Here is a 12,882-nt window from a genome sequence, read left to right on the forward strand (position 1 = left end):
ACCCTGTGGACAGCGCTTGATTGGAGCCAATTTCATCCTACAACAGGACAATGACCCAAAGCACACCTCCAAATTGTGCAAGAACTATTTAGAGAAGAAGCAGGCAGCTGGTATTCTATCTGTAATGGAGTGGCCAGCGCAGTCACCAGATCTAAACCCCATTGAGCTGTTGTGGGAGCAGCTTGACCGTATGGTACGCAAGAAGTGCCCATCCAGCCAATCCAACTTGTGGGAGGTGCTTCTAGAAGTGTGGGGTGAAATTTCTCCAGATTACCTCAACAAATTAACAGCTAGAATGCCAAAGGTCTGCAATGCTGTCATTGCTGCAAATGGAGGATTCTTTGACGAAAGCAAAGTTTGAAGGAAAAAATTATTATTTCAAATACAAATCATTATTTCTAACCTTATCAATGTCTTGACTATATTTTCTATTCATTTTAAAACTCATGTGGTAAATAAAAGTGTGACTTTTCATGGAAAACAAAATTGTCTGGGTGACCCCAAACTTTTGAACGGTAGTGTATATTTATACTGTATTCTGTATATTTTGTATTTTAATATTTTAATATATGTGTGGGCACCTACTTCACCAAAACAAATTCCTAGTATGTGTTTGATCATGCCTGGCAATAAAACCATTTCTGATTCTGATTGCTGGTACGTGTCCTTTGGCTGTTACCAAACAGCATGATTTTAGTTTTACTGTAACAGCTGTACATATTAGCCTCCAACTACATCAACAGCTCCCGAATTCCAACGGTAGGCACTTTTAAAGATGAAGCATTCAGCAGCATTCCTGCTTTTCACACCCACAAACTAAACTATATTTTCAAGCACGTATATTGCATGCACTTGGCGTTCATGTTTCCTATTTCAAAGCAGGTGGCAATATTTCAACTAAGTTTAACTGTTAGAGGATAATTAAAAGTTGAAAACATACCGCTGGTGAGGGAGGGGGGAGGGGTGCCGTGACTGCGTGTGTTGTAGGGTCCTTGGGCAACACAAAGCTGCCCGGTGGATGCCTGTCTGTAAATCATGCAGCGGAAAAATACATCGGCGAACCCACGCACGTATCGGCCAATACTGATTCAAGTAAAGAACGCAAATATCGGCCCGATATATTGGCCGGCCGATGTATCAGTCGATCTTTAGTAACATCTATGGGTAAGTAGACAGATCGCATCCTTGAACATGTAAAAGGATCTGCCAGTGATAACAAAGCAGCAGAGTGGTTTATTATTCATATAGAAAAGGTTGCTTGCGTTTTGGATGGAAAACCAGAATAAGAGTGTGTTGATGGGAATGTATTAAAATAAATAAAACCTCCTAAATTGACTTGTATTAAATTCACAGACATAATTTCGTTCACCTCAGATTTTGAGGTGGCCGTGTGATGATGGATTTCACACTAAGTGAGCAAATCCAAAATGGAGGGGTGACTTCACCCGTCGTCTGATTTACGACTGCCCGGTGACACACCCGCTCATTAGTTTTTGTCATATTCATAGTTAGAGTGAGAGTCCACAGTGCAAATCTGTGCACTTTCGGACAACAGGCTGCTCAAGCATTTTATATGAGGGTGTGTGTTTGTTTCTGACCTGAAATTGTGCACTGATACTGGGTGGTTTCTTCTTCTTGTGGAGATGAAGCAGCGACTTGGTGATGCGGTCGTGAAGCGTCAGGTTGCTGAGGTACTTTAGTGACTTGACATTTAGTAAGTGCTGCAGGCAACAGAATATAGACCTCTCAATGTTTAGAAATAAACAGAAATACAACACTACAATTGTATTCTTACCTTTGGAAGAACTGGCTTGGCTTTGTAGTTTTTGTTCCTCCTGTTTATAAAGAGTAAAAAGGAGAATCCATATAACCTACAGTATAATAAAGGTTAGAAGATCTCCGCTGACAACGGGCGTCCTTCCTACAGAAATATCAGTACTGGTGTACAACAGTAGAGGGTGCTTACATAAGGATGTCATGGGCTCGTTCCAGAAGCTTGCTGCTGGCAGAGTTGACAAAGATACCGTCTTCATCTGCTGTGGAGCTGCTGGATGACAAGCGGCTCTGACGACCCGCACGCCCGTTCCAGCCTGGTGAACACCTATGGAAAAACATACACACAATGTCATCGTCTCATCTCATGACCTCAAGCAACCAAAGTATTTTCGTCCATGAATGCTTTGGTGTCCTGAACATACCGTAAAAGTATCCAACAGTAAAAGGAGTAGAAAAAAATGTATAACTGATATAGAGCAGAGATTTAACTATACCCTCTTCTAGGAATGCTTTAGTGACAATCAACACATCGCTGAAAATCTAATGAAATAATATGGATACAATTCTGATATAATTCATGCATGTGGACAACATGGGCAAATCTAATTGAACCTTTTATCACAGTGAAATGTCATTACAGTGGGTTATAATTCATTGTGCTCATGTAGGATCCAAAACTAATTTAGTATCTCGATGACACTAATGTATTTTAGCTATTAAGGTCCTAAACATAGCTTTGTACACACTATGATTTCCCAGTTGACAAAATGTTTACTTTGGTCTTAGGTCTGCATTCTCAGGGTGCTCTTGTTTTTTTGCTTTGTTTCCCTGGGGGGAACCTGTATGCAACATTCAGGTAATCAAGTAAACAGTGGACCACAGCCTCATACCTAAGGCCTCAAAATGAAAGTTAAATCCCACACCAGGAAAACATCCAAACAGCTGCTTCAAATCAATCAACCATTAAATTGTACTTATTTGTAAAGCTCATAACATTCATGCAATAAACCAACAAATAAAAACCCTTTCCCCATGCACCACTTCTAATATTACGATTTTGAGTGCAACTGCAAGTGTCAGGTAAGTGGACGCTTAATGAGACCTATTGTTTCTTCATGGTCACATAGGAGATGCTCGCTGCAAGGGGTGCACCGATTTATCTTGGCAGAAACTTCACATGCACATGATTTCAACTACAGTATGGCAGCCTGCCAATTTGTGAATTATGTGATGAAATCAGGAGGAAACCAATTGTCTGCGCGTCGACTGTGTAGAAACATAGTTGTTTAGTTTCTGTGTCCATCAGAGTATTATCACAGAACTACACACTGCCCTATGCAATGACAAGTAAGCATACACCATCAGATCACGTCTGTCTTAAAAAAACAAAAAAAAAAAACAAAGCTGAACTTCCCCCCAAGTGATCATCACCAATATGGCTTGAATGTTTAACCCATGGGCTCTGGAGGAGCCCCATAAAGCAATACAGTGAGCACTGCACTGTCCAGCTGACAAGCACCCTGTTGGGCCTGAATATTTATCACACCCTGGGTGACTTCAATACATAGCTCTGACTTTACATCATTAAGGAAGCAGCTGCTAGATTCATTTGGCAAGATGAGGGTGTGAGTGCAAGACAAGGAGACAAGGAGGGGGCGCAGAGGTTGCAAATCACATTAAGGAGGGATTTAACACCCACTGAGTGCGTCTAACAAAAGCAGTCTTGGGCGGGTGACTAGCGACAAGTTACGGTTGTGAAGCGCTAATCTCACGGCCCAAAGCTAATTAAGGGAGCAGTGGACCCGAGTCTGAATTGGACAGTGTGAGAGCAGCAACTGGTGTCACAGCACAGCTAATGTCTCATCTCAACTTCACAGCAGTTCACTTCTGCCCAATACCCAAAGGTTTATTAAAATTCATACTTTCAAATAGGGGCTGCATAGCGGTCGAGTGGTTAGACAGGAGTTCAATGCCATCCTCGGCCATCTCTGTGGAGTTTGCATGTTCTCCACGTGCATGTGTGGGTTTTCTCCGGGTACTCCGGTTTCCTCCCACATTCCAAAAACATGCTAGGTTAATTGGCCACTCCAAATTGTCCATAGGTATGAATGTGAGTGTGAATGGTTGTTTGTCTATATGTGCCCTGTGATTGGCTGGCCACCAGTCCAGGGTGTACCCCGCCTCCTGCCTGAAGACAGCTGGGATAGGCTCCAGCACCTCTGCGACCCTCGCGAGTATAAGCAGTAGAAAATTAATGAACTTTCATATAGGACAAGCTCTCCCAGTCCCGATAGGCACAGGTGGCGTAGAATGCCAGTATGCTCATCATGCAATGCCGCTTATCCTCACAAGCCTATCCCAGCTGTCTTCGGGCAAGAGGCGGGATACACCCTGGACTGGTGGCCAGCCAATCACAGGGCACATATAGACAAACAACCATTCACACTCACATTCATACCTATGGACAATTTGGAGTCGCATTAACCTAGCATGTTTTTGGAATGTGGGAGGAAATCGGAGTACCCGGAGAAAACCCACGCATGCACGGGGAGAACATGCAAACTCCACACAGAAATGCTAGAGGGTGGAATCAAACTGGGGTCTCCAAGCTGTGTGGCCTGCACGCTACCCACTTGGTCCTTACTCTGAATTGAACTCCTAAACCAAATAACTTTGACACCATATTCTAATTTACTAAGTATTTCTATGCATTTCCTGGGAAAATCCAATCTTAAAGACGAGAAACGGGATGTTGGAAGTTACCAGTGCAATACAGTTTCTCACGAAATAGCCCGTTGTCAGACTGACTTACCGTGGAGATTTGTCATTGATGGTGTTGCTTCCCTGGAGGTCTGACAATGGTGTACGAGGACTCCTGCTCACGCCTGGTCGCCAACAGACAGCAGGATGTGAGCATCACATCATTTCAAAGTATAAGCCAAAGGTTTGAACACACAATCTCATTGCATTGCAGGAGCTAGTGTGTCCAAACTTTTGGTTGGGGTTATCAATCATTGCAATCAAAACAAAGAGAATTGAGCGTTATTAGTGTGTGTTATGATCCTTTTCAGTACACGTGATTTATTACTGAGAGAAAAGGCCTGTGGAGGTTAAAATCAGTTACTCTTGTTAGTGTCAAAATATGAAAGATCAAGTTTTGTGTGTGCTTTTGTTACTTTCATAATTTCAAACCAGCATTGTAGTTATTGTTATAACTGAAGATGTTAAAATGTGAAAAGTTGATGGAACAGTGGAATTCGGGTATATTCTAAAGTGTGATAGCAGGGCGGTGGTAAGCTTACAATTACAGGATGTGACGGAAAATCAAAGAACTACAGCGTGTTTGCCTAACTACAAATCGTTTCAGGGCAATTGATCAGATGGCTCATAACGCTATACCGTTTTCAGTTTCATCAATTTGTACATTTTCACTGTCATCGGGAGCTGCAGGACAGCACAAAACAAAAAGACACAAAGACATTTTAGCACCATGAAAAAACAAAGACTGACCTATGAAAGAGGAATATGAGACACCCAGCTTGTCTACGTATGTGCAGTGCCCCATACGTAAGAGCATCGGTGGCATACATCATACATACGTGTCCCAGCAATCACCATCACCGCCATGTGTCATATGAGCAACATTTGAACTTGATTATGTGCTGTGGTGGACAAGCAACTACACTCAAGGCCACAAAGTCAAAAATGGACAAAAAAGCAGTGCTACAGTGTCTTAACAAAGCACTAGCAACATGCATTTCTTTACTAATAGTACATGTTCAGCGTAATGATGACTGAAGCATGCCTATGAACACCATGCACAGAAAAAAGGCTCCAAACAAAGACATGGGGGTATGTAATGCAAAAGGGAGAAGAAAGGGGAGACCAACAAGCATCTAGTCTAACTAAAAATGAGCATTGCAGACAAAAGTCACAAAGCATTCATAAATAAAGCTTTGTGAAATATTGCCTCATTATATTTTGGTGTCATGATTCTGATCACTTTTGGCTGGATTTGAGGTGCAGTACAGTGCAGTTATGTCAATGTTGGTCGGCCTCGTCCCTTATCCCAAGTTTCCCAGGTTATGGTCTGACAGGTAGGAGTTCTGTACTTGGCATCCTTACTGTGCTTCTCCTCTTTGCATCTCTGCAGGATCTCTAAGCTTCTCTGATGCACAGGGTGCTGCAGAAAGCTAAAACTATCCACACTTTTCAAAACTGCACAGGGAGCAGCGTCATCATGCCCTTTGAGAAGCAAAACAAAAGAAAGAGAGAAAGAAAGTAACACAAGGAAATACAACACAGGAAAAGAGAAAAGAGAGAAATGAAAGATTAGACAGTGAAGAAAAGAAATGCAATCGTCTACTGGAGAGAACCTGTGCAGGAGAGAACATGTCTGACATGTACAGGTAGCGTCCCACCACTATATATTAGTCGTGAGATGGTTGGATTTTCTATTCTATTGAATGGATTCACTGGATAGATGCTCAAACACACAAAAGGCATAAGCACTTCCATGTACTCTTTGTTAAGTACTTTTGTTTGTTAAGTCAACTTGCATACAATACATTTACCATATTTTCTGGACTCTAAGTCAGTCACATTTTTTTAATGGATTGACTGGTCTGCAAATTGTACTGCGGAGTGAAACAAATCATATTCTACAGATTACAAGATAGCTGCAAGTAGTGAAATACACAGCTGAAAACGGTGATTGAGCAGCACAAAGGAAGTTTAGAGTGAACAAAAAAAACTTGTGAGGGACTGGCAAAAATCTGTACCACAGGTAGAGGAACAAGTTCACAGCTAGCTGTAGTCACAAGTCAAATGCATTATGAATACTGTTATGCTCTGCTGAATTAGTTCATTTGACTTACAAAATGGGTATGAATGTGAGTGTGAATGGTTGTTTGTCTATATGTGCCTATATGTACTCCAGTCCGGGGAGTACCCCCCCTTTTGCCTGAAGTCAGCTGGGATAGGCTCCAGCCTACCCGCGACAACCGCGGGTATCCAAGAACAACAGACTTTTACAAGAAGAGTTTTTCTTTGAGAAGGATAGAATGTATGTACTTTATAAACAAATAAAAGCTTAAGATGTTTTACAGTTTATGTTTACAGTGAACTATTGTGTTATTTTTCCTCTTAAGAAGCAACCTGTACTAAAATGTAAAGAAAATCCAAAGGAGCCCTGGCTCACCAGCAATAAACCTCACCGGATGTCTCACCACAAGCACTAGTCATTTTTTACAAGCATGAAAATTAATATGTACCAAACTATATGGCACTTCTTCTGGTGAACTGAAATGAAGTTAAAATACTGGATTAATATAAAGCAAAGCTTTTGTTGAGTCGCACTCATCTTCACTTGGGCTTTATAAAAGCCCAAACTCTGTAGCTTTACTACAGTTTTTACTGTCAGCATCTGCATTTTACATCTCAGAAAGAAGAGTCATGTGGGTGCAAAATGGACCATCAATGTTCTACTGCATATCGTATACAGCTACAAAAGGAAAGTGGCATTCATGTAGAGAGAAACAGTACATAGCAGCCATATGACTACAGAACATAGCACAATTACTAAAGAACAGCGATTAAAGAAGGAAATATAAATGATATCATGATGTGACGAGAGCGACCTACAATGGACGAGACAATGAGACACTACTTTGTATGACATGGACTGTTGAAATGACATATGTTGGCTTGAAATCCGTTTGTCTTTGTTGTTTGTGTTTGCTTGTGACAGACACTAATTTGCTGAAACTGCTGAAAACTATATTATATAAGTCTGAAAAGTTGGAAATGTAGGATATGGCCCCATTAAGCTCAACTTTATGTATGATAGCTAGTCGCTACTCTTATTTAAAGGGGACCTATGATGCTAATTTCCGGCTTGTGGACTCCGATAGAGCAGCTACACACGATAGCCCACACAGAAAGCTTTCTCGATCTTCCAGAATCTGCACCTATCCCAGCTTTTTTTCCTTGGAGTTCCAAAACTGTCTGTTTTAATTTACATCCACGGCCCACCTCCAGACACACCCACCATGCTGTGATTGGTCCTACTCAGCTTATACCTCTAACGGCTTCTACCCAGGCACGCCCATATAAGGAAATCACCGCCTGGATGGAGCAGGCGACTTTTCACAAGCCGGTATTGGGAAAAAAAACTCTGAAATCGAGCGTTCAAAGCCATCCCAATCTTCTTTCAGGGCTCACTTCCAAATGCGCAGACCTCCTTATCTGAAACATCGTTCAACACGATAATAACATTCTAACATTAATTGGTCAGAAAAGTGGAAAAAGCACAATAGGTCCCCTTTAAATACTATATCACATATTTCTATATTTCTCATTAAGTGGCTTGTCAACATCAATGACATCAACTATGTCTCGTACGTCTAATTTCAAATGTATTGTTTACTCAAAAGAGCGTTTATGTGTCAGAGGTGCGGTGATGGTCTACATCCATCAGTTACAGAACGTCCGAGTGGACTCACCAGTCTTCTTTTGGGTGTGTCTCTTTCCAGCCTGCCTGAGAGCCACCAGGGCTCTGAAGTAGGCCCGCAGTACTGCCCAGCGGAAGGTGGCTGATGGATCAATGCCGATTAAACCGCAGATGAAGGCATTCTTACTGCTCTTCAGCAGCGCCACAATGTCTGGCCTCATGTGGTCCGTGTTCTTCTCCCGAAAGTCCTGCGACGTGTCAGACACAGAGTGTCATACTGTTACAATATGATATACTTGTGTGCTGAAAGGTTGCCACAATGTATTGAAATCTAAGAAGGCATTATTAAGAGTCACACAATGGTAATATGAGCATGCCTGGCTCTAACATCAACAAGAATCAACAATTTTCAACAAGAAAATACCAATAGATCTGAAAGAATCTCCAGCTTTATTTGCTTGTGTGAGGGGAGTGAATTCTATTGTTTTGCAGGCAGAAAACAATTCTCAGTGCATATAAATGACAAAATGAAAGGGATACATAGTCATTTAATGCTACTTTTACCATCCTTGATGACATATTCTTGCTAAAGATGACATCAGCACTTTACGCTAACTTACCAAAACACATGTTAATCTTGTCATTTCCGAATTGAAAGGCATATTTCCCGTGTTAAATCTGTGCACGGATGTTTCAATATTTACTTATTTGATCATTTTTGTCACTACCCGGTCTGGAGGAGGCAGAGTAAGAGACATCCACACACAGACCGTCCCACCTGGAACTTCACTACAATGCATTCTCGGACATGATGCTACACTTTCTTGAATGGGTTCATTTGATTGTGTTTTGGTTAGAGTCAGACCTTCCGGAATGGATTAATGTCGCTAACCGAGGTTGTACTATACAGTAAATTGGTGTTTCTAATTACCTATTAATTATAATAATTAATTAGAATCATAATTATTAATTATAATAAGTTTGTTCTTGCTGTTTAATTACAAACAGATGCAAAGTGCAGACAACACTGACCTTGACACCATACTTGACCTTGCCAGCATAATGTCGGATGATGAAGGCAGGCTCCATGACTGCAGGGAACTCAATGTAGCTATTCCCCTCATGCTGCCGCTTGAACTTATCCAATAACGTCTGGTTGGTTGCTTGAGGGAAGCTACGTAAAATCAAAGCAAAAGTTTTTAACACGCAATAATCTTGGCTAACTGTATGGCAATGTGTTTTAACATCTGCACTGCAAATTAATATGTTGTGAGGGAGGAGATCTGAAAAGAAAAGCCACGTCACAACGACACACTGACAACAGACACCACATTGTTTCTGTGTTAATTTAAAATGGCATATGAAAAAACATATTCCATTCAGACCATGAAAGACAAGGCAGTTGAAATAATTAGATCGTTAACCAGTCAGACATCTTTTCTCCTGACACTGCATTCATCTAGAGTCATGTCTATTGCTCCCTTTTATATCGAGAGCCAAAACTGTTGCGGAAAATCAACAGATTACAGGAAGAGGGAAGGAATGAGACACCAGGGGCTTTTAAAAAGGGTGAAATGTGAGCTATCAAAACAACACGGGCGCATTGCATCGCAGCTATTCAGAGCTGGAAGAACTTCAGTGTCCAAGTTTAGTTGCTGTCGCTGTCATAATGCACTAAATCAACATTTCTGTTCCAATTCACCCTAAAGGTTTTGGATAATGTGACGTCATGTCAAAAGGACCTGGGACATCACAGAGTCTTTCTCCAAATAGCTTCCACAAGCCAAATGTCCAAATGTCTGATTAAGATGAAGGATACTCAAACTTCTGCCGTGCTGGACACAGGACGATTCCCCCTCCCTCAATTGGACGCGGTGTCATGTATCACTATATACACTATATTCCAAAAAATAGCTGACTCACTTGCACTCTTCATCCAGCAGGTGGAACAGAGCTGTGGGCTTCTTGCTGATAAGGCTGATGCAGCCTGTATTGTCTATGTATTCAATATTTCTCCAGCTGATGCCCTCCGCTCTGTACTCCTCCTACACAGGAAACAGTAAGCACAGTAAGCAAGCGTTTGGAAAAACTAAAGGCATCTCATCCAGTTATGTACAATAACAATGATAAGTGCAGAATATATAATAAAATCTCAAACTATTAACTGTCATCTACAAAAATTATTCTAAATGATACAAGTTAATAAGCTACAATCGTGTTTTCCTCCGTCCGATCTTTCTCAGTCTCTTGATGGTTCAATTAGGACACCAAATGGTCTTCTATCTGCATGTTGTTTTTAAGTTCATGGGAAAGAGCTTTTGTCAATAAAGACCCTAATCTGGAGGAAGTGTAATAAAAAATCCATTACCTCTCAATTTCTCTGGTTCCTAAGTAATTATTGCAAAGCCACATTGTGCAGTGGACAACTAGAAGTGAATATTCTAAAATAGAAGACGTCATATAAGAATGTTCATTTATTCTTATTTTCTGTGGCAGTTAATCCTCATTGAGGTTGTGGTGGTATGCTGGAGCCTATCCAAATTGGAATGGTCAGAAATACCTTCAACCAGAATCCAGACCCCATTGAAAGTTTTAGGAAACGTTTATTTCTGCAAAAGGAAGATCTACTAAATATTGATGTCATTTTTTGTTGGGGTGCCCAAATTTAGGCACCTGCCTACTTTTGTTTAGATAATTATTGCACACTTTCTGTAAATCTTATAAACTTCATTTCACTTCTCATCTTCTATATTCATTCATTCATTTTCTACTGCTTATCTTCACAAGGGTCGCGGGCGTGCTGGAGCCTATCCCAGCTGTCTTCGGGCAAGAGGCGGGGTACACCCTGGACTGGTCGCCAGCCAATAGACAAACATATAGACAAAAAACCATTCACACCACACTCAAATTCATATATGATATATTTAACTGAAATTTAGATATAAGATCCAGATTACTAGGGACTTGTAAAGGAAAATCTTGACAATCAGGGGTGCCCAACCTTTTTTATACCACTTGTGACACACAAAACTGATCCCACCTTTCAGGTAAACATAACGTTTAACATGCACACAAATGCCTCTTAAAGGCCTTTTTCGGTAAGGCACACTTAAGCAAACATACACCCAGAGCCAAGGTGGCCACAAGACAAGGGTAGTTAAGACATACTAGTTTATGTATTAACGGAAAGCCTACTGGGCAGTGTGACATATAGGAAGGTTTTCTTTACAATAGACAATAGACAATGCTGGTTGGAACTCGCTGACTGCAATACAAGATCACACTTTAACTACATGCTAGTTAAGAAGACCCTTATTTCAACGTGTTTGAAATTCCACTGCAGTGTTTGCCATGTGTTCATTTATTTGGAGCAGAATACCACAAATACATTTGGATGACCACAAAATGTACGTAGTTGGTTCTCCATTTATTTTTATTTTATTCTTTTTAGATTTACCACTACCCGTTTTCGCTCGTTAATGACCACATAATGTCTGTGTCGCTTGTTGTTACAACTCCATACAGTACATACCACTTCTTAACACACCTCATATATATCTGATAATAACACATTCATTGGCTGTACTGGGCCAATCAAAAGCCTGAAACAGCAACCACAGCTGCTTTGTCAAACCTAAAGTATACTACCTTCAAAAACAACACACGTTTGCATGCCGCCCCCAAACATGATGAATGTTTTTTTTTAATCGCCCATGTCGGTTATTCGGCACATGCATGCATCTACTGTATTGCTCTATGTAATTAAACAAACAGCTGGAAGTCATTAACGTCTTGTTCTGTTGTTAACTAAGGTTTAAGAGCATGATACTCGTTCACATTTCTTATGACACAAACCCAAAATCTTTGTTCTACCTGCCAACGCATACATAACCTAAGTTTTCCTGAGCTCCATTTATAAAGACAAAAAGCTATGTTTGCATGTGGATGAGATGCAAGACCCAATAGAAAGACATGCTTTTTAAAAAAACCTGTATTTGTGCAGACACGGCCTGAAAGCACTCTTGCATTGGCCAGCTATAATAAGACAAAGTTGTCTGGGCCCCCGCCACGGAAACACTGTCATGGCGTGCTTACCTGTTCCAGCTTGAAGGTGTGCTGATTGAAGTAGTGCTGGAGACGCTCGTTTGCAAAGTTGATGCAGAACTGCTCAAAACTGTTGTTCTCGTAGTCTTCAAAACCGAAAATGTCCAACACACCGATGGACAAGATCTGTGAAAGAAGAATACGTACATATCTTTTAGGGCTGTCAAATGACTACAGATTGGAATACAATTCATCAGTTTTCAAACCAATTAATCATGATTAACTCAATCCCGGCCATTTTTCAAAAGATGCCTTCAGTACCGCCCATTTTAGACAATTTTGATAATTTTCTGGAATTTCAGAGCATACTTAAACGCATCAAAAATTGATCCAGCCGTGGTGTAGCGGTTAGTGTTCTGGACTTTGTAGCGGTCTCCACTAGTAAGCACCATCGTTATTCGTCATCCAGAATGTAAAGGGCTCAAGCTAAAAATCAGTATGCGGATCAAAAGATCGGCTGGGGCGACCCCGTAATTAGGGAAAAAGCAGCAAGAAACAAACTTAAATGCATCAAATTGTACTTACACAGTAAGGAGTAAGGAGTAAGGAGT

At 40.9% G+C, this 12,882-nt stretch overlaps 1 protein-coding gene across 8 annotated transcripts in view; it reads right to left on the reverse strand.

The window, feature by feature from the left end:
• myo9aa (myosin IXAa) overlaps window positions 1–12,882 on the reverse strand; it is a 112,301-nt gene that overhangs the window by 27,535 nt on the left and 71,884 nt on the right. For 5 of the 8 annotated variants that reach the window (XR_009130882.2, XM_058078937.2, XM_058078940.2 and 2 more), the window contains 10 exons: window positions 12,323–12,457; window positions 10,151–10,272; window positions 9,260–9,401; window positions 8,280–8,475; window positions 5,902–6,021; window positions 5,176–5,220; window positions 4,589–4,661; window positions 1,967–2,101; window positions 1,796–1,835; window positions 1,599–1,721 (listed from right to left, as the gene is read on the reverse strand). Coding sequence is in view for 7 of the 8 variants with exons in the window: in XM_058078937.2 (XP_057934920.2) it covers window positions 1,599–1,721; window positions 1,796–1,835; window positions 1,967–2,101; window positions 4,589–4,661; window positions 5,176–5,220; window positions 5,902–6,021; window positions 8,280–8,475; window positions 9,260–9,401; window positions 10,151–10,272; window positions 12,323–12,457 (1,131 nt within the window). In the remaining variant the exon portion in view is untranslated. The remainder of the gene's footprint in view (window positions 1–1,598; window positions 1,722–1,795; window positions 1,836–1,966; window positions 2,102–4,588; window positions 4,662–5,175; window positions 5,221–5,901; window positions 6,022–8,279; window positions 8,476–9,259; window positions 9,402–10,150; window positions 10,273–12,322; window positions 12,458–12,882) is intronic. The other 3 variants (XM_058078938.2, XM_058078936.2, XM_058078939.2) reach the window with 3 other exon arrangements.

The sequence above is a fragment of the Doryrhamphus excisus genome, linkage group LG11 (genome assembly GCF_037039965.1).
Source record: "Doryrhamphus excisus strain RoL-2023G ecotype Guam linkage group LG11, RoL_Dexc_Guam_v1.1, whole genome shotgun sequence".
Classification (NCBI taxonomy): Eukaryota; Metazoa; Chordata; class Actinopteri; order Syngnathiformes; family Syngnathidae; genus Doryrhamphus; species Doryrhamphus excisus.